General features: G+C 34.9%; 3 protein-coding genes across 7 annotated transcripts; all 3 read left to right on the forward strand.

Annotated features, from left to right (window-relative positions):
• The first annotated feature begins 129 nt into the window (after nucleotides 1-129).
• Nucleotides 130-5,632, forward strand: LOC136754900 (alpha-1-antitrypsin). Of its 3 annotated transcripts, none has more exons than XM_066711139.1 (5): nucleotides 130-207; nucleotides 3,280-3,985; nucleotides 4,301-4,568; nucleotides 5,081-5,225; nucleotides 5,339-5,632. In XM_066711139.1, exons 1-5 carry the CDS (start codon nucleotides 145-147, stop codon nucleotides 5,528-5,530), a joined length of 1,374 nt encoding a protein of 457 aa, XP_066567236.1. In that variant the 5' UTR covers nucleotides 130-144; the 3' UTR covers nucleotides 5,531-5,632. The 3 variants fall into 3 exon arrangements, with proteins under 3 accessions (XP_066567236.1, XP_066567235.1, XP_066567237.1); XM_066711138.1 differs by lacking the exon at nucleotides 130-207 and adding an exon at nucleotides 1,848-1,880; XM_066711140.1 differs by lacking the exon at nucleotides 130-207 and adding an exon at nucleotides 2,264-2,361.
• Nucleotides 5,633-8,038: 2,406 nt separating this feature from the next.
• carnmt1 (carnosine N-methyltransferase 1) lies at nucleotides 8,039-16,735 on the forward strand. 3 transcript variants are annotated; one of them, XM_066711146.1, is made up of 9 exons: nucleotides 8,082-8,220; nucleotides 9,084-9,172; nucleotides 10,109-10,304; nucleotides 11,657-11,823; nucleotides 12,265-12,405; nucleotides 13,718-13,896; nucleotides 14,239-14,352; nucleotides 15,479-15,582; nucleotides 16,072-16,735. In XM_066711146.1, exons 2-9 carry the CDS (start codon nucleotides 9,144-9,146, stop codon nucleotides 16,258-16,260), a joined length of 1,119 nt encoding a protein of 372 aa, XP_066567243.1. In that variant the 5' UTR covers nucleotides 8,082-8,220; nucleotides 9,084-9,143; the 3' UTR covers nucleotides 16,261-16,735. The 3 variants fall into 3 exon arrangements, with proteins under 3 accessions (XP_066567244.1, XP_066567242.1, XP_066567243.1); XM_066711147.1 differs by lacking the exons at nucleotides 9,084-9,172; nucleotides 16,072-16,735 and adding an exon at nucleotides 14,772-14,862 and having other exon boundaries at nucleotides 8,039-8,220; XM_066711145.1 differs by lacking the exon at nucleotides 9,084-9,172 and having other exon boundaries at nucleotides 8,045-8,220.
• Nucleotides 16,736-17,691: 956 nt separating this feature from the next.
• On the forward strand, nucleotides 17,692-19,367 carry LOC136754905 (uncharacterized protein C9orf40 homolog). The gene is made up of 2 exons (XM_066711148.1): nucleotides 17,692-18,223; nucleotides 18,646-19,367. Exons 1-2 carry the CDS (start codon nucleotides 17,834-17,836, stop codon nucleotides 18,778-18,780), a joined length of 525 nt encoding a protein of 174 aa, XP_066567245.1. The 5' UTR covers nucleotides 17,692-17,833; the 3' UTR covers nucleotides 18,781-19,367.
• Nucleotides 19,368-21,196: the final 1,829 nt, after the last annotated feature.

A 21,196-nucleotide genomic window follows, 5' to 3' on the forward strand; every position in this document is an offset into this window, starting at 1 on the left:
CTAGAGAAGATGAAGTCAAGCTGGCGGCCTGCCCTGTGAGTGGGGGGAGACGGGGAGAGAGAGAAGTTAAAGGAGTGAAGGAGAGGAAGAAATCCGGCACAGTGGGAAGGGTGGGAGAGGTGGATGTTGAAGTCTCCCAGGAGGATGGTAGGTGAGGACAGCGAGGGGAGGGAGGAGAGAAGAAAGTCGAGTTCATCCAGGAAGGAGGTGAGTGGACCATTACTTCCTGTATGTCGGCTGAGATTATCACTTCCTGTTTCTATGTAACTGAATCTTTAAATATTTAGAGATATCTTTAAATTAAATTAAATTTCATTAAATTAAATTAAATTCATAAACCCAAGATTATCACTACCTGTTCACTTGTTCGTTCATTTTAAGTAACTGAAATGAACAAACAGGAATATAATCTGTTTGCTTTGAAGCTATCTCTATTTAAAGATATATTTAAATATTTTGAAATATCTTGAAATTAAATTAAATAACATACTTAATCTAACTATTTACAAATATCTTTAAATATTTATAATTTGACGAGGGGGCGGTGACGGAGCTTATTCCGGTAAGATCGGGGGTGTTTGTGTACATTTCTTCCTCGAATGATTATTGCGTAACTCATCACAATTCCGGGGGGCTGAGCATCGCATTTTTTGTTGTAAAATAAATAGCAAATATGTATTATTATTATTATTATTATTATTATTATTATTATTATTATCGTCATCATTTGTGCTAGTATATATGTATTTTAAACGGCACAGCGTGACTCCCTTCACGTATTACTCTTACTACAGATTTGTAACTGCAAACAATACTTTTTTCCGTATTATTTATAATGTACTTATCAGACGTCCTTAACCCGGGCAAGTTACAGATGGAACAAAATACACGTTTCACGATTAATCATCCAGCTACAATATAGCAGGTTTAATTGAACTAAAGTGCGCGTCTCAGTCATGGCGTTTATGGACGCATTTATTAAACCAGCCCTTAATGTTTTAGAGGGAAACCCAGATCTGCTGTATTAATGTATTCATTAATTTATCTTGTCAATGGACACGTTAACTGAATCGTGTTCCTTCACACTGACTGTCTCCGGATTGTCCTGCACACATTCACACACACAGCCTGAACACGGCCGGCTGTCATTCAATATTAATACCATCGGCTGCTATCGATCTGATTATTATTATCCTTCAGTTTATTTTAACTAGTCAGCGCTGCACCGGTCCTGTGAAATCACAGTGTTTAATGCACTCGGATATTAACTGTATCAGTCATTGTTTCTGTACGTGGATTTCACTCCATGCTGCTAATAAAACTGTAATTTCTTCGTGATCGCACCGGCACTTGAGATTATATCCTCCGACACAATGTGTCTGCTGTCCTCCTGTGTCTCAGTCAAACACAGTCCTCCGCTCTGATAGAGACTCGTGTCCTCAGTGGACGGACGTTAGTTAACCGGCTCTGAACAGGCGCGTCCGGAAACGGGGCAATAGTTTGCCATAGAGCTTGTAGTAATGCAAGATGACAATTATAGATTAGAAATGTAATCCCAATTCTCTGAAAATGTATCTCTAATTCATTTGAACTAATTGGCAATTGTCAATTGAATTCAGGCGTAACCAATTACTAATGTCTGTATTAGAATAATCTTCTAATTTGATTGAACAATGGATTGATAATGAATTGTATGTGGAGCTTGTATTATAAAAAAAAAAAGAAAAGACGTTCACAATTTGTTGCTACTATTGTGTTGTGTGTTAATTGGATATAAGGTAAGGATGGTGCTAATGATTAATTTATATCAAATGTATTTAAGAACTTCGCCCCTCCTTTTTCTGTATGATGCTCTGAGGAAGATGAGAAAGTCGAAACGCGTAAGCATCATATTGTTCGCTATTTCTTCAATATTTAATACATGTTTATATATATATATATATATATATATATATATATATATAATTAACGATTGTGGACTGTTCATAGACGGGAGATGCTGTCCATCTGATTCTTCAATTTGAGGATAATCCATTTTATATACACTCCCTTGGACAAGTCGGCCTCCATGTAGTTTATTCGCTGCTAACACACAATGTTGGCACAACGTTGAAGCAACGTAATTTACGTTACCACTTTATGTCAATCTTTAATAAACTGAAAAAAACACACCTTGGCAGGTCTAAATGCTTTATCAGAAATCAAACATGTTGCTTATCTATTGATACGTGGTTGTTGTTGCAGAGCAAGGTTGATGACTTGCTAAAGTAAATCAGTAAACTTATTGCATAACTCAGCAGAAACTTATAAATTCAGATACAATTGTGGGGTAACACAACACCTGCCAAACAGATCAAGACGGTAAGTGTTGCATTATAAAACAACCTTTTTCAAAAGCTAAATCATGCCTTATACTTTTAATATTTAATTATATTATTCTTACATTTTTATTAATAATGTTACATGTTAAATCAAAATATACTGGAAAGACTGTTTAAGTTTGACAAATATTAAAGATCTTAAAGATCCTATTTGCATTTCACATAGTTTAATGCATGTGCTTGGGCTAAAGTATAGAATGTCAAAACAATGTAATTTAATATTTTTAAATTAAGTTTAGATCTTGATTTGTAATTAAGAAAACAGTATGTAATATTTAAGGAATGTTGATAATGCATATATTTTAATATTTACTTTATTAAAATAATACTTATTTAATGTATAAAGTGGTAAGGTAGACTTAACTTTAAAGAATGATTTGCCATCACTGCTAAATACAGACTTTCCATCTTGGCTCAATAATGCAATTTCTAAAAGCCTCTGCCAGTATAGTTTTCTAAATATGTCTATGAATCAATAATAATAAGCATATAAAATAGTCACATTGGAGAACTGTATGGTTATTTGTGTTCTGCTTGCATTTGCTACAAGATATTGTATATGTATTGTATTGTAATGTATGTCTCTATCTCTATAATATATCTGTAAATATTACTTGTATATTTGATATATATATATAAGTAATAGGGTTCACACCATTTCCTAATTAATGTGGATTTATGCAATGTGAGATGTTTATTGATTGATGCAATGAACACATTTTTATACTGTTGTTAGGATTGTTTAAATAATGATTTGCTGTATTTCTTCTGTGAGAGAGTCAGGCTAAACATGAAGATTTACCACTTGTATTGTTCCAGGAAACCAAAAAAGGCAATATAAATGTATATTTTGTTTAATATTGCTTTTTAAATCTCATAAACCCTTTATTTAAATTAGATTCTCAAGATGGGGAAAGTCTACTTATGCATCGCAGTGGTTCTGGTCTGCTCTGCTGTCCTGGCTGATCACAATGGAGACCACACACATGAGCACCAAGGTGGTAAAGGCCACCAGCACCACCAAGACCACCATGGACACGGGCACCACCACGGGCATGGACATGGCCACCACCATGGGCACCACCACCACAGCACCTCCACATTCATTAGTGACAGTACTGAGTTCGCTTTCACTTTGTACAAACGCATTGCTGCTCAGCCAGATCAGAAATCCCAAAACATATTTTTGTCTCCCTTGAGCATCGCAACTGCCCTCGCCACTCTGTCAGTGGGTGCAAGGGACCAGACCCATGACCAACTCTTTTCAGGCCTTGGCTTCAATGAAACAGAGATCAGTGAAACTGAAGTGAATGAGGCCTTTGAAAAAGTCTTCCAAAGTCTCAGGCAGAGGACAGAGCTGGAACTCTCAGTAGGCAGTGCATTATTTGCGGATGCAACTCTGAAACTCCTTCCTAAATTCCTGGAAGACATTAAGCGTTACTTCCATGCTGAGGGAATCACGACTGACTTCTCCAAAATCAGTGAGGCTAAAGATCAGATAAATAAGTATGTGGCAGAAAAAACACATGGCAAAGTCCCACATTTTGTAGATGACCTGAGTGAGGATACACTTACGTTCCTTGTTAGTTACATATATTTCAAAGGTAAGAGCTTTATTAAAACTTTTTTTTTATTATTATTTAAAAATATAACAAGTAATTTAAACTAATTACGAAATTAGTTTAAAACTAAACTAATTTAAAAATATAACAAATAATGGTATACCAATGCACTACAAAATATACATTATTATACCTTATTCCTGCATTAAACGCATTTAATATATGTACCTCATCCAAATTTTCACCCTTTAGATTTTTTCCTTTATATCTGCACTGATTTGTTTGACATATATTACATATGTGCATTTTCTGCCATGGCTTTTTAGCAATTTTCTAACATATTTTTGCTTTTTTCAGGTAAATGGGAAAAGCCTTTTGATCCTCAGTCAACACACGACGACGTATTCCATGTAGATGCTAGCACAACAGTCCCAGTGAAGATGATGAGTAAAACAAGCTACTTTGACGTATATTATGAGAGTGAGTCGGAGACTTCAGTTCTGAAACTCAGTTACAATGGATCGGCCAATATGTTGCTCATCACATCTGAAAAAGGAATAGACGATCTGGAGGAGAAATGGTGCCGGCAGCATTTGAAGAAATGGTTCAAAGGATTGAATAAGCAGTAAGTATTAATCAACATGGATATATTTAAAATTAAGGGATTTACCTGGTGCACAAGAAAGAATAAAATTGTAAAGTTGATATGTAAAAATGAAATGGAAAAAGTTTTAAATACAATACCCTCTGGATGATCATTTGTGGATGAAAGGTAGCCATAAAAGGTAGTATGTATAGTGTGGCAGATATTTATATATACAGCTGTTATTCACAACTATCCACACCTATGATTTGGAACAATGTTATTCAGTGATCATGTTTGTTAATACATATTGTTAATGAAACCATACTTATTAAGCAATTATATATTTTCAGAGTTTATTGAAAAAAGCCTAGAGAAAACAAACTAAAAAGATTATAGCTGATTAAAGGACGGGGAAATGAATAATTAGCTGAGTTAGGACGGGGAGTGTGTAAACATTTAAATTGGACTCCATTCATTTCTATACATTTTCAAAGATTAATTTAATAATCTCTCTTACACTAACTAATGTATGTATTTTTTCCCTTTTACAGACGTTATAATGTGTTCCTGCCCAGATTTTCAATTTCTACATCCTATTCAATGCAAAAAGTACTGACTAAAATGGGAATGAAGGACATATTTTCATTAGATGCAGACTTTTCTGGAATATCTGATGAAAAACTGAAGGTTTCAAAGGTATGGTAATCAATTACTTTTGGCTGCAATTGTATTACCATATTTATATAATGTACAATATTGCACTGTCTGCTTTCAAAATCCTGATAAAATGATGTGACAATTGTTTGCAGGTTATTCACAAAGCAACACTAGATGTGGATGAAGAAGGATCAGTAGCAACTGGAGTGACAGGTGTAGAACTGGTACCATTGTCTTTCCCTCCAACATTGAAGTTCGATCATCCTTTCCTTGTCCTCATCACAGATCGTGAAACCAGAAGTATACTTTTCATTGGAAAAATCGTCAATCCTACTGAAAAATAGAGCATCAGCTATTCCTCTAAGAAATAAATGCACATATATGGTTTACTTAATTTAATTTGATTTCTCTTTCATGTCATCACAATAAAAAATTGAGAAATGTCATCAAGTGTTATGATTTGCATTTATAAACATGAAGATATTCAAACCCATTGAAGGGACACATCTGCTTTTTGCAATACCTAACTACCAAGTCAAAATGTTTATTAGGCCATTTACTGATAATAAATGATGTCTCTTAACCGACAGCAATACATTGAAAATGGCAAGGTTTCATATGTGTGAAGCATTCTTCTCACGGAGTGCTTCAGTCATTATTCAAATAACACTGTGTAACTTTTTTTTTTTTTTTTTGTTCCTGGGTAGTAAGTGTTATTTCCTAATTGCTTATGCCTCAAAAGTATAGAAAATGTCAATTATTCCCCACAAACTTTGCTTTTGTGACCAGGACAGTGATATTTTGAAATTACAGTATACTGTAAATACAGTATAATCGTACATTTTGAAAACCTACTCACTTCTAAATCTTTTGTAGTCCTTTTTGTATTAATTTAGTATAAATACATTAGATTCATATGTTTTTTTTTTCTTGCTTTATGTGAACAAAAGACAGTCGCCCTTTTCCTTATTGGAAATAGTTACATTTCAAAATATCACAAAAGCAAAGTTTGTTGGGAATAATAGACATTTTCTATACTTTTGAGGCATAAGCAATTAGGAAATAACTACTTACAAAGTAAGACTGAAAGGGGAAGAATTAATACATCACAATACATTAATTATCCCTGTAATACTATACATAAATTAAGTATAGTGTCAGTAAGCTCATAGAGTCTCCAGCAAAAAGGATCTGAGAGCAGGACTAGTCAAGGAAATTACTTTCTTCTGTCAGAAGTCTTCATTGTTTCGCTATGTAAAACCGCAACATCAGCTTAAGACAATGATCAGTTCCACCAATATTAGGTTCTCTGAGCTGCACACTTAATAGCCTCACACACTTTTTACAGAGTGCTATTCTTAGTTCAACTCTCTTGAGCTGTTTTCATACTATTGGAAATCAAGCAGTCAAATGCACTGAATTTATACAAATATATTAAAATTCATACCTTTTCCAATCACTGTGACAGCTAAAACTGGGAATATACAGATGGGTGACAAATTAAAGGAAAAACCTGAATAAATTAATTGAGGAATATAATGAATGCAGATGCCTCCAGTCAGGTGTACTGCATGATACAATTAAGCAATTCACATCCTATCATGCTCTGTGGCATGTATAAAAATACTGAGCAGGCCCAGTTGACCTCAATTTTGAATCAAGATGGCAAGAGGAAAGGATCTAAGTGACTTTGAAAGAGGGGTAATTATTGGGGGACGAATGGCAGGAGATTCAGTCACAAAGACGCTCAACGGGCTACTGTTCTCAACAAGTGGGCGAGTGTGTGCGTGGCGACACCAAGAGAACAGTACAGGCCTTGTACGGCTCTGTTATGCTGTGGAGGGCATTTTCCGGGCATGGTTTGGGTCCACTTGTCCCCTTAGAGGGAAGGGTGACTGCAAATCATTACAAAGTTATTCTGAGTGTAGACCTTTATCCTATGGTGAAACATTTCTATCCTGATGGGAGTGGTCTCTTCCAGGATGACAATGCCCCCATCCACAGGGCACGAGGGCTCACTGAATGGTGTGATGAGTATGAAAATGATGTGAATCATACGCTATGGCCTTCACAGCCACCAGATCTCAACCCAATTGAACACCTATGGGAGATTCTGGACCGGCGTGTTAGACAGCGCTCTCCACCACCATCATCAAAACACCAAATGAGGGAATATCTTTTGGAAGAATGGTGTTCATCCCTCCAGTAGAGTTCAGAGACTTGTAGAATCTGTGCCAGGAGCATTGAAGCTGTTCTGGCAGCTCATGGTGCCCAACACCTTACTGAGACACTTTATGTTGGTTTTTCCTTTAATTTGTCATCTGTCTGTATATATCCAAGAGTTATTTTTCATATGTCAAAATGCAATATTAGAACTTGAATGACAGTGTATGATCATGGTAATTTATTTTCTACATCATTGTATCATATATTTGTCAATACACCTAAAAGTAACCAGCAGAAGACGCAAGTTCTTACAAATGTGGAAAGTCATCTTCACATAATAATAATAATAATAATAATAAGAAGAAGAAGAAGAAGAAGAAGAAGAAGAAGAACTACAATAACTAGTGTATGCAGTCCCAATTGTGGAGCATTTTTTCATATATATTTTATAAATATATCAGTATATAAGAGTAACACTTTAGTGTTAATTTTAGAACCTGTTACAATATTACATACATTTGAGTTTCTTAGCACTGCATATAACTGTACAAAAATATATACATAGTATGAACATCTGACCATTTTGTTACTCTGCACGTTTAGACCCAGGACCAATAGCATAAAACCTGCCCATCTCCGTTATGACTCGGATTTCGATTTCGACGCCTTGTGCGCCTTCGTTTTCGATTGCTGTGGTCTGATATGGTGAGTTCACAATGATGGCCGAAGCGAAGGAGGATCTGAATGCTGATGGAGAACATGAAGAGACATATTTTTACAGAGAACGGATCCGATGCACGCCAGAGGAGGAAGCCAGGCTTGAGCGGCAGCATTTCTGGAAAGTTATCGATGCATTTAGATACTATAGGTAACTGTAAGAATTCACCATCTATAAATGTCTTGAATGGCATGTTCTAGAATAGGGGAGAGACCTGTTTTGGAATGGGACGACTAGTTATTTTATTGTGTTGTGTTGTTTCTACTAATAAGAAAGTAGGTCAGTGCTTAATTCATGCCAATGCAACAACAACAAAACCAAAAAGCACTACGACCTTCTCGGTACAATAAGGTAGAACAACAATGAGTTCAGGCAGATGAGACCATCCGAAAGAAAAACGTGTATCGACAACAGCCTGTTTTGCTGCTGGGCTTTTTTTTAAGGATTACACCATTTAAACATGATTCTGCCTAAATGTAACGGGAATAGTAGGGACAAGGTATATCTGTTACTTTTAAGTGATTCATTATCTAGTATTTTAAACATCGAAAGAAATCAATAGTATATTACAAGAACGACAACCGTAAAATGCTCCATATTTGCATTGTTTAGGTACTACTCCAGTCTTTACACAGGTTGTGAGTTCGCCACATATTCCTGACTGCCTCGAAGTCATTTCATGTATACCTAAACATCCATATTCAACGTTCACATTATCATCATCATCATCATCGTCATCATCATCATCATCATCATAAACATTGTTAATCCTAATCGACAAATCAATAAAACCAAACCAAATATATCCCAAATATGTACATATACTTTCCAGCTGTTAACGTGACTAATGCAGTGGGGTTAAAACATAGTGTTCTTTGATCAACATTTCATAAAATTGATACTAGTATTGCTTTAATAAAACAACTTTTATTATCTAATAAAAGTACTAACAGCCTTTTGTGTAACATCTGGAATGGGATGGGACTTAATTTTTTTCTCCTGCTAATCCATAGACATTTAAATGGTTAAATGCTGTTACACTAAGTGGAAGCTGGACTCCACTGGAAAACAAGATGTGGCACCACAGTTGGTCTCCTTTTGGGTAAATGATTTCAAAATCAAATATACATACATATATATGAATAACAATCATATAGATATACTTGTGTGGTTCTGTTGAAGCACATAAACAGGCTATGTTTCAAAATGCCGTCTTGATGGCTGGATATTGATTTACTGGATTGTCTATCAGACTCCCTGCAGTTGGTTAGATAATGAGAGCTATATATACAGTACTGTTCAAAAGTTCAAAATATCTAAGTGATATAAAGTGGAACTGGGGGTAAAGGCAATATTGTTTGTGTATTTTTGTTTTAATACTATGTTTACATCCCTGATCAGATAACCATCTGCTCATTAACACTATACCACAGACATTCATAAGTAAGTTGTAATAACTGTAGTTCCAGCTCACTGTCATCCGTTTACTAGGAAAGCTCTACATTGACAAGTTGTTTAGGGAATTGCCTGAAGAATGGACAATATCGTAATCCCTGACTCCAAAGGTTTCCAAACCTTTGAATGGTACTGCTTATATAAACTTCTCATCTGTACCATGGTGAACTAAATTTGTAATAACGTTGAGATCCTATACATGTGATGCTTTAATAAACAACCTGGTAAATTTGGTCTTGTTATTAATCCATTTGAATCATGTTAGTTAAGACTTTTTCGTTTTGGGTCCATAAGTACATTCTTTAAATCCAAGGTGTTGAAAAGCTGAGCTTGAATGGCATTATGAAGAGACTGGTATAAGATTGTTCAACCTATTGATTTAAGACATCTGGTGTAAGTATACAGAGCACTCATCAGAAATAAAATGATCCAAATGCACTACCTGAGAAATTCTTCAAAATGTAATATATGTGAACCATGAACCAAACCACAAAAACAGGTAGTATATATGTATAATTTGTACTTATCACAGTACACTTGATAAAAGAGTAATCTTAATCTGTTGCTTTTGATTTGCTTTCAGAATCCATGTTCATGAGAGAGTGAACCGGGCTGAACGACAGTTTCGTTACCTTCCTGATCACCATCAGATGCTGCTTCCCAATTTCCTCCCCAACCTGAAAAAAATTCGCAGGTGCATTGATCACAATCAGGAGGTGCTGCAGGCCATTGTGCTCAACTGTGTTCACATGTTTGAGAATATGGAGTATGGAGAAGATGTAGGTAAAAGGCTGTATTCTCTTCTTCTGGACAGCTAGGCATTATTAACTGCATTGTTGATATTCACAAAGATTTTCAAAGCATTTTTCTCCAGGTTAAGACTTGGATGATTGGATGTAAACAATCATGTAGGTATGAGTAACAATTTGATCAGTTTGACAGGCATTATTTTTTTACTAGTTATAATAAATGAAAACCGATCATTTTAAAAACAATTGGGGCCCCGAGGGGCCCACAATTGTGGGTATTATTCTTTTGTTTTAGTTTCATTTTTTTATATATGTGGAGCAATTTTTGCACTGGAATAAAATGCTTTGCAAGTTGTCATATTGTTAAGTCTTGACACTGAAAAAGGTAGAAAAGACATGACAGTCAATATACTTTGTCAATAGACTTTCAGTTTATGCTTATTGAGAGAGCTTTTAACAAAATTAATTTAGCTGATTTGATTCACAGCTTTGCCCATGGAAATCTGACATTCAGGAACAATGAGGAAAACCTGTTTTTTTAAGTAGACTTCAGTTGTAAAATACACATGCATAATAATGCCATATGGATTTAAAATTGTGTTTTTTGTCTGGAAAATAAATGAAATTATGTAGTAGTCATTAGGTTTTCATAGACTTACATTGGTTTTAGTAAACTATTGTTTTCATGCGGAGTGCCTCAGTGCTTGGTATGGAGAATTACTGTACTCTTGTCATAGAACAAATGCATTAAACAGAAAAGATAATTGAATACTATATTATAGTTTTTTTCACACTTAATGAACTTAGAGTTGAAAGGTCTATATTTTAAGTTATCAGTGTATTTAGAACTTTGCTACATGTTTATTTTTCACTTGTAACAATATTGGTACTGTACAACAGGAAATATTGGCTGGTAGTACATTTGGCGGACCTGCCACATTGGGAGATTTTAACAGTTTGTGAATTGGTAATTTTAGAAAAATATATAATTTTGCACTTTAAACTCTGTAATTTAAGCTAAATGCTTACTTAAAAGACATTCTTACATGTTTTAATGATACAATCTGCTTCAGGCTTCAATAACCTGGGTGACTAAGGTGATGGTAGAAATTTAGTTCTTGCTTAGAAAGCCAAAGAGTCGGGTACTACAGGCAATTTAGAAATTGCTAGTCAGATTAATTCTGTAAACTATTTCCTCTTCCTCCCCACAATGTATTCAGAGGTGGGATTGCTTCTTTGATGGAAATATAATTGGCTTCTCAATATACCCATCTTTCAATCTAGCATAATAAATTCACCACCAACATTTCCAGATATACTGTATATTATCTGACAGATGTTTGTCTTAAAATGAATAGATATGGAATTTGTTTCAATTTCAGGATGATTTGAGGAAGGTACGGCCGTCTTCTACATTTGATATGGACAAACTTAAGTCAACGATCAAACAGTTTGTGCGAGACTGGAGTGATGCAGGCAAAGTTGAGAGGGAAGCCTGCTACCAGCCACTGATTAATGAGATCCTGAGGCTATTTCCAAGAGACCAGTGGTATTTTTCAACTATTTTTAAAGAGGATTATAAAGGGCTGATCATGTATATTTGAATAGATATTCAATACTTTATACTGGGATCAAATGTGTTTAGACTATAGGTTGTTTTAAAACTGGTAATTAGCCTAATGCAAAAGAACTACATAGAATTTCAATTTAAGGGACTTAAAGCTATTGCTTATTACTTATCACTTGTTAATGCGAGTACTCAATGAGGACAAGGTTACTTTTAAGTCAGTAAAATTAAGTCAGATGTTAGGAAATCATTTGACATGGCCTTGTGTGAATGCTCAAATGGGACCATTTAAGTTACAGAAACTTAAATGTTATTTTGGTATCAGATATAGTTTTCTAATAACTTTATCTAAACCATTGTTGTATATTAAGTGAGATTCTACTTATATTCTGTTTGCTCAGCATATATATTTCTCTTTTGCAGTGATGCTTCAAAGATCAGCATCCTGGTTCCAGGTGCAGGCCTCGGCAGACTAGCCTGGGAGATAGCCAAGTTGGGTTATGCCTGCCAAGGAAACGAGTGGAGCTTCTTTATGCTTTTCTCCTCCAATTTTGTTCTTAACCGGTACTTACAAGTTCATATCAAAGTCATTTAACAAGGAAGTTAAGTCTGTGCAGTGGAATACATCGCATTTAAATCTTTTTAAGTGTATTCCACTTCACTGATTAATTTCTTTATTTTTTACTTATGTTTTTTCCCCAAACTGTTTGAATTTTGCTTGTATTATGATTTTTCTCGTTTAACATTTGATAGGTTATGAGGGAGGAAGATGCTTTATCCGAGTTCTTCCAGCTTTGGTTAATTTGCTTTCTTTTCACATTTTAATATTACTTACCAGTATGTATTTAAACATGGGCTCTATTATTATCCACATTGTTGCCTGGAATGTACAGTGTGCTCTAGAGTTGCACAGTATACCACAAATTCTATACATTTTTGATACTAAATAAAACAAAACGGTTCGATACTAGAATTTTTGTTATGTTCAATACTTCTGTCAAATGTGTATCACGTCTCATGATGGAGAGAATCAAGTCGGTCTAGTGATTTATCTGAATCCATTAGTGAGGTTTTTTTAGGCGCTTAACTTTTCTCTGCATATTATTAATAATATTGCAGACATTCAGTGTACAATGTATCTACAAGCATATACGTAATAACTGCATATACGTATTTCAATTATCAGTGTAAAAATTGACAATTTTTTGATGACAATAACATTACTAGAAGATATCACTAGTTTTTGTATTCTTTCTTACAGCAATAAACACACCCATGGAACAAGTGCAAACAAGAGAGAATATAATAATAAATAAACAATTATTGATTACAATTAAATTGCTACAAAGATAGATAGCTAGAATTTGCTTTTTCAGACTCGCACAGCATTAAACACACCGGGAAAACAACCACAAGCAAGAGAGAAAAGGTTGCATTCTTGTAGCGCAGATGTCCACAGTTCTGTGCAGATCTACAGAATTTCACCGATCCCATTGGTGGAGCAGTGCAGATCTGTGCAGAACTGCAGAAATCTGCTCTACATGAAGTTGATGCATGGATACCTTTGCAGGGGCAGAGTGTAATTCAGCACTTGCACAAAGCAAAACAAAAGCATGAAACAAACACGCACACAAAACTTCTGAAAACATAACAATCTGTCTACTACAAAGTATTTACAAAATGTAATTTTGATTGGGAAGTGGCATAAGGAGTAACAGTTTTCAGTAATGCTTCAGAGTGTGGGAAGCATGGCATTTAAAAAGTATTTATTTTTAACCAGTATGCGGACATGATGAAGGTTGTATTTTAAATAAGGTTGTAAGTTAGTTATCGTTGTTGTTCCAAGGAGCTAAGAACGGTTTGTTTTCCCCATCAGGTGTGCTGAAGTGAATTCAATGACACTGTATCCATGGATTCACCAGTTCAGCAATAATAAGAAGTCCTCTGATCAGATTCGCCCAGTTTATTTTCCTGATGTCAACCCACAGAGCCTCCCAGCTAATTCAGATTTTTCCATGGTAGCTGGAGACTTCCAAGAGGTCTACACAGAACCTAGTAAGTTATTTCCCTTCTTAAATCCTTAGTATCTTTGTATTTGTTTTAAATCTATTAAGCAAGGCCATTTTCTTATTGAAACCATTGAGCTGTTGTTGTGCTGCACAGGATAAGTTAACTATGTGCTGACAAACATTGGGAAACGTGGCTTTAAATTATTAACATAACATCAATACATGAGTTCGTATAAAGCTTTTAAGCACATTTTATTATTGTTTATGTATCAAAGATATTTACCCTGCTTCACAATCCAAAGTAGTAAGATTATGCAACTTTAGCTGAGAGAATGCCCATCACAATACTTATTACTTATTTCTCTCCTCCCCCACCCCCCTATAACAGATTCCTGGGATTGTGTAGCAACATGTTTCTTCATAGACACAGCACATAATGTTATTGATTACATTGAGACTATTTGGAACATTCTCAAACCTGGTGGAACATGGATTAATTTGGGTAAGTTACACAGTCATGTTTTTGTTTCAAAGCAATTTTTATAAGCAGTTCAGTAAGCAGCATTGTATATTATTAGGTCCCTACTTTTTATGCAACTTGTTTTTTTTCAGTTGTAATTCAACTGCTATGCCCCAGATGTCCCTGCAACTCAAAGTAATTAGTAATTGAATTCACACTTGAGAAATCAATTAATTATGCTTTGACTAATTAGAAAAAAACAAACTAATTGAGTATAAATGGTAATTGAATAAATTGATGCGTTACAAGAAACAGTGTGAATCATGGAGTCAAATACATTGCAATCAAAAAGCATTTAATTGTGGGACCACATGCATCAATATCCACCTGGTGTTCTGTACACTGATGGGTATCATTTGTTTTGCACAACTTGTAATTTCTCTTTGGACCTCACTCGAAAGTCAACAATAGATGGAAATTTATCATCAGAAAATCACAGAAAACAAAAGGCTGACATTGGCAGCTATGAGACGACATCCTTCAGTAAAAAATGTAAGGTTAAAGAAAGTTATGAACACTGACTAGATGTAATTTTCTATTTGACAGAGGCGTTTGTGATGATAATCCTCTGGAAAAACAATTATAGGAAACAATCTCATTGAAATGCATCACAATTTGTAACACGACAAAATGTGTAAAAGTCCAAGGGGGGTGAATACTTCCTATAACCACTGTACATACAGAGTGATACCACAAGAGTACAGATACTGCAATAAACTGCAAAACATCCCATGACATTTCTGATATGTTTTGGTCAGTCCAAGAAGAAGCCACATTGTATTCAACTAGCTCATAGTTTTCTGATGGCAGTAATGATATTCGACCCACAACAATCTGGAAGTCCTCCCATTCTGTTGTATTGTAGGATTTCATGCTGACTGTAAATGGAAAAATGCCTACCTAACAAAGATCACATAAAACACAGGGCCCTATATATTATATATTTATTCATTGATTTCTTTATTTCCATATGTTGTTGAAAAAATGGCTATAGTATTTGTATTTAATAAAATGTCTGCAATACAGTACTGTTCTGGATATCATTACATTTAAAGTGATAAGATAGTGTCATATAAACTTCTGTAGCACTTTTTCATGCATCTTTCAGGTCCACTGTTGTACCACTTTGAAAATATGGCAAATGAACTGTCAATTGAACTCAGTTATGAAGATATTAAGGCTGTTATTTTAAAGTATGGATTCCTGATTGAGGTAAGAGAAAGAAAGCACACTTTAATTCCTCTTTATTGTATTATCCGGGGTGTAAAAAGTGTTTGATGCTCTGTGAATGTTAATGTTGAATTTCTTGTTCATAGGCTGAGTATGTGATGTTCAGTGTATATGAAATATAAAATACTGCATGATTCTGTTCCGATTTAAAAGATCAGTGATCTCTTGCCTACACACATTAAGCTGTGTAGATCTATAGATCATTGAAACATCCAGGGCCATTTAAGAAGGAAAAGATTGCAGAAGTGGCATTTGGAAATCAGCCCTTATATACAAAGGAGAAAAAAAGTCTACTGCATGATTGACATAATTTTATTTGGAAAATATGTGTATAGATCACATTTACACCAAAAGCCTAGTGGTCATGTGATATGTAATTTGTTTTACACAACATATGTTTTTAAAGTGTGTGTGTTTATAACATTTCAAAGTAGCAGCTGTTTCTAAATGCATCATTTTTTTATTATTTAGGTGGAGAGAGACTCTCTGTCGACAACATACACAGAGAATGACCATTCCATGTTGAAATACCTCTATGACTGTGTGTTCTTTGTTGCACGAAAACCAGCTGATCAGTTCTTTTCCAACGGTTTCCAAGCTGCAAATGGGATTCAAGTTGAGGAATCGTTACAAAATGACCATGTTGACAGCATGACATGACAGCAAATTTCAGCGGAACACAGAAAATCCCACAGAACAATGGAAAAGTTGACTTAATGGGATTCCATGTTTTATTTTTTAAAGTTATTTTGTGGAATCGATACGCTGTCCTTGGAACTTTCTTAGTTTGGTTTCTAGTTTTCGACACAGAAATCTACAAAGGAGCAGCTTGTTGATAAAGTGACCAGTTGTTATAATTTTTGCTCATGAGTAAAAATGTAGAAGCTCTGGTGCCTTGTGTTATCTCCACACTTAAATGAATGCATAACATTTCCTAATTCTGAACAGTTTTCATTTGCATGCATTTTACATTATTGCATTTGCAATTGAATATATTTATTTTGTATTTAAGTACAAAGAAAGTAATTTCAAACCAGTATAATTAGTTTTGTTTTCAGCAGCATATTTGGGTTTAAGAACTGTCTAATCTTTTCAATAAAGAATTATATTTTTTTGAACACTTTTTAAAATCTAACATGGAAGGTTTGATTTGTTCTTTTAAAATTCAGCATATTGTAAAGAGTTTTTGAAAATGTTTTTTTTCATTACATTATTAAAATCTATTTTATCCAGAAAAAGTATAATTATTTTACATAGTATGTACACACAAACATATTCCTAAAATTAACTGCAATCTATGGCAGGGTATAGTTTTTAATGAATATATACAGCAGGGCTTAAATTCAGCTGGACCTTGACTCAAGCCTGCAGCAATTTATTTTTGTGAGTACTGTGCAATTTATGTGCATAACATTTTATTTTACCCATTTATGTACATTGTATAGGAGCCATATATATAATATACATAATGTATATTGTGTTTTTTTATTTATTTTTTATTGGTGGGGGGGGGATAGGGCTCCGGGAAAAACTGAATGAGAAGTAAGCCCTTTATATAGATATATATACTGTATACACCATCAGCCTATATCGATCCACTGCTAGATGAAGACATCCCCAAGATGTGTCCACTTTCTTCGATCTACAGCTTCTCTTTTCCATGTCATGTCTGCAAAGTGTATAATTTCATCCTCCCATCATCCTCTAGCTCTTTTTCATCTATTGGGATCGATTAAATAACTTATTTTCTTGCAATGTGTCCAGTCCATTGCCCATTTTATAATTGTCACTCTTTCAATTGTCACATATTTTGGTTTCTTCTCAGATCCATTCATTTATTTTTCAATCTCTTGTTATTCCAAGCAGACATCTTATTATGTAATCTGCAGTTTCTTAATCATTTTTGCATTAATATGATGTATATATAATAGTTTAATTCTTGCATACAATTTATATCTACAATTCAGATATAATGGTGTTTTTAAACAATTTAAACTGTTGAATGAAAGGCGTAGAGATGTATCTCAGAACTGCACTGTCCCTCCAGATGAACAGAGGGCGCTACAGTGAAACCATAGTCACTCTTCATGCGGACTGCTCTTGCTGAAGGGGCGAGCACAGGACTAGCCTTTCCGAGTTGAAGTTAAGAGGGGGAGGTTTAAATTGTGTTCAGTCTCTTTGTATTATTATTTCCCCTCTGCATTAGTCGCATTAAGCAATATAAACTGCCTATATGACCAAGAGAAGGGCAGAACACCCTCTGATCTGCGACGTGCCTTTGAAAAGATGCCAGAGTGGAGAACATCTCTATCCTACGCCTGTAGCTTATCCTGACCTCCCACCATGTCCACTGGCAACAAAGCTGAGGAAAAGAGCATTTACCGGCGAAGAAGAATGTGAAGATATAACTCGTAAATCGTACAAAAGGTCGGCCATTAAAAAGGAAGAGCGCCAGCCGGACACCACTCGGACTGACAGAGCGCCGCGGTGGGGCTGCGCTTCTCGACGCTTCCGTGCGGAGGACAGGCGCCTGGCGTGGGATGCACCCGGAGCAGCGTGCAGCGAGAAAGGCCCGGCCAAACAGAGCAGCAGCGGGCCAGAGCTGGGCCACAGGGGTGGAGAGGTGATCTGAGAAATGTCGCATGTCTCACATAATAACACTGTATGAAAAGGAACAGTAGGTGTCGCCAGTTGCATATAAAAGTAACCTGGCCTATGTTAGTATATCATTTACTGATGGTATATTTTTAAATGTAAAAAAACAGGAGATGCATGTTACTCTTTACTCGAATACTAATGCAAATGATCTCTTTTTGGTATACAAATATAACTGTTTTACTTGCATTTGACAGGACCATAACAACCTACACATTGTTATAGTTGCAGTATAATAATAAATGATATACTTAAGCACGTTCTAACAGTGCCTAATTTAATTACTACCTATAAATGTAGCATTTGAGTAGTTTAAAAGTGATGTTAGATCCCACAAGGTGAAATGCTGTTTTGTGCATCAGGTTATATGATCTCTGACATTTTCCTCAGGTGTCACCCACAGAAGAACAGCTTTGCAGCTTCAACTCTTTCCAGTATTGGAGAGTCCCTCTCCCTGCCCTTGAGCTGACAGAACTACAGGACCCAGAGCTCTCTGTATCTTCTGAGACTGGCATGGAAACTTGAGAGGACATCCTAAAATGCATCATTGTAAATATCCCGAGTCAGTGTGCTGGCACAACCATACCACTTGAATTCCAATGCTTCATCCAGGGAATTGCGTATATTCAGTTTCATTAAACAGACAAACTGCAAGACAGCATCTGTTTCCACTAAGTTCACATCAAAATCCTAGTTTTTGAATTGATTATCATCTTGCAAAAATTAAATGAACATGACATGGGATGTGGAAATTATAGTAATGAGAGCTGCCAGCTTTGTTGTGATTTGTCTGTTAGTGAAGGCAAATTGATGTTCTAAATATCAGTGTCTGAAATTGTCAGAACGTTTCAGACAAGCATGTTGGCAATTGGTGTACCCAGAATGCTAACGGGCCTGAATCCATTTCAGATTTACAAAAGATCTATTTAGTATGAAGTCAGATTAAACAGATGTCGTACATGACTAATTTGTAAGCAGAAATGTTTAATTAATTTACACATTCTTTACTTAAATAGTTGCAAAAGGATTTTGTCTTTTAAGGTGTATATATTGCTAATCTTGAAAACCATGAGGTTTTGTAAAATGTTTGCATTAAAAGTATTTTCACAAGCCTTCCTTGACAATATGTGCTTCTTTTTAATGTATCATAGTAAGTTAACTTAGTTGTGTAGACTGCTACTGTCCAAACAGGACAAAACAACAACACATAAGCATAACACAACAGTTGCTTATTGTCCGAAATCTGGATTGTGAATTATGGACTTTGCTCACCTGTGTTCTGTAGTCTCAAAGTCTGCTCGCCTTTCTTCCAGAATTTTAAGCACTGAGGATTTTCAACCTGTTTTGCTGACTTACGTTATTCACAGCTTGTTATTCATTGCTATATAGTTTCCCCGAGATACTTAAGTTAATTCAAGCTTGAAGTTAGTGTGCAGTGTAATGCATCTGTATATATATATATATATATATATATATATATATATATATATATATATATATATATTTTTTTTTTTTTTTTTTCCTGTTCTTAAAGGTATACACATTATATTTTGCATTGTCTGTTGAATACATGGTTGTGGAAGGACATGTGAGAACTAGTACAGCAATTGTCTTAACTAGATGCTGGAAAACACAGCTGACCAGAGATTAATCCTCAGAGCTACAGCCTACCTGGACTAGAGCACTTTGTGCCAGGTAGTGATCTGAAAGCTCCTCCCCTTAGGTTGGCATTTCAATGAACAGGATTTCTGAGCTCCACCATTTCGATGTGAGTTCTCCTGTTTTTCCAGTGCCAAGTCTGTTGCTTGGTTTTTGGCAACTAAGATGGTAAGCTAGAAGTAAGTTTGCTCTACTTTAATTTGTTGTTGCTTTGAGTGTTCTCAAAGTTTTCAGTGTTTTTGTTCTTCATCTAATCAACTCTTAAGTAATGTTAGAAGGTATCTAAACAAATAACCATTAAATATTATTCAGACTTCATAGTTTTAACCAGATGCACATTTACAGCAATGTACAATTGTTTTCAATATACCTTTTGCATTTGTTCTTCATGAAAGGTTTGTGTGCATTACTATATCTATGCAGTCTTAACCAGAGAGATGGCCTTGATGTATTTAATCACAATCAAACATATTTAAGAACAGCACACAACATTTTAAAATGCTGGTTAAGAGCAAAATAATTGTGGGATCTTAATTAAAGTGAAGAATATAAACATTTGTTTCCGTTTTCTTTCTTTGGAATTCCAGTACATTCTGGAATAGAATGAAAACATTTTGTAGTCCTTATTAGACTAGCATAAATGGTATTTTTTTATATTTTTGTTTTTACGGCATTGATTTCTTTTCCAAACAAATCATCAACAATAAATAATTATTAATAACATCAAAAATCAACACTGACTGATATGTATATGCCTTTAAATTATGAACCCAATGAAATCCTAGTATATTAGTAGTGCTAACTCTGATTTGCAACTAAATGAATATTAAAATGTTTTCTGAGAGTGGAATGTTTTTTAAACGTGTTTAGTTTATTGTGTTGCTCATAATGTCATGTGAAACTCTTTAAGTGTTGCTGCCTTGTTAAGGGTCAGACCTTAATCTGATAAAAAAGGCTATTCTCAAGTTATTAAGTAACTGATGCCTCAGGAAAACACACATTACAATTCTAGGGAGTTGAAGAATATGATAAAAATTAACCTTGAGTACTTTACAGTAGAGGAGTGCTTTGCTGTATACTATGTATTTCAAGTAGGTTATAGTAATAGAAATGGAAATAACATCTTTCGTTATGCAGGGAGAAATAAAAAGTACATTGTTTTGCGTTCCTAAATTTGCTTCAGCTTGTAAATCAATTGCATTGCTATTAAGTAGAGACAAAAGTTTTTGAAAACCATGCGCATAGTCAATCCACATTTTCTTCTTTTCCAATGTTCATTCCT

This window comes from Amia ocellicauda, chromosome 8 (genome assembly GCF_036373705.1).
Source record: "Amia ocellicauda isolate fAmiCal2 chromosome 8, fAmiCal2.hap1, whole genome shotgun sequence".
NCBI lineage: Eukaryota > Metazoa > Chordata > Actinopteri > Amiiformes > Amiidae > Amia > Amia ocellicauda.

Bases quoted from the DNA above. Each gene is read 5' to 3' on its own strand.
- carnmt1 (XM_066711145.1), top strand. From the start codon at position 8,069: ATGATGGCCGAAGCGAAGGAGGATCTGAATGCTGATGGAGAACATGAA. The intron at 11,824-12,264 runs GTATTTTTCAAC...TCTCTTTTGCAG, and splicing joins CTATTTCCAAGAGACCAGTG to TGATGCTTCAAAGATCAGCA. The intron at 14,353-15,478 runs GTAAGTTACACA...TGCATCTTTCAG, and splicing joins TGGAACATGGATTAATTTGG to GTCCACTGTTGTACCACTTT.
- LOC136754905 (XM_066711148.1), top strand. From the start codon at position 17,834: ATGACCAAGAGAAGGGCAGAACACCCTCTGATCTGCGACGTGCCTTTG. The intron at 18,224-18,645 runs GTGATCTGAGAA...CATTTTCCTCAG, and splicing joins TGGGCCACAGGGGTGGAGAG to GTGTCACCCACAGAAGAACA.
- LOC136754900 (XM_066711139.1), top strand. From the start codon at position 145: ATGGTAGGTGAGGACAGCGAGGGGAGGGAGGAGAGAAGAAAGTCGAGT. The intron at 208-3,279 runs GTGAGTGGACCA...TATTTAAATTAG, and splicing joins CGAGTTCATCCAGGAAGGAG to ATTCTCAAGATGGGGAAAGT. The intron at 4,569-5,080 runs GTAAGTATTAAT...TCCCTTTTACAG, and splicing joins TTCAAAGGATTGAATAAGCA to ACGTTATAATGTGTTCCTGC.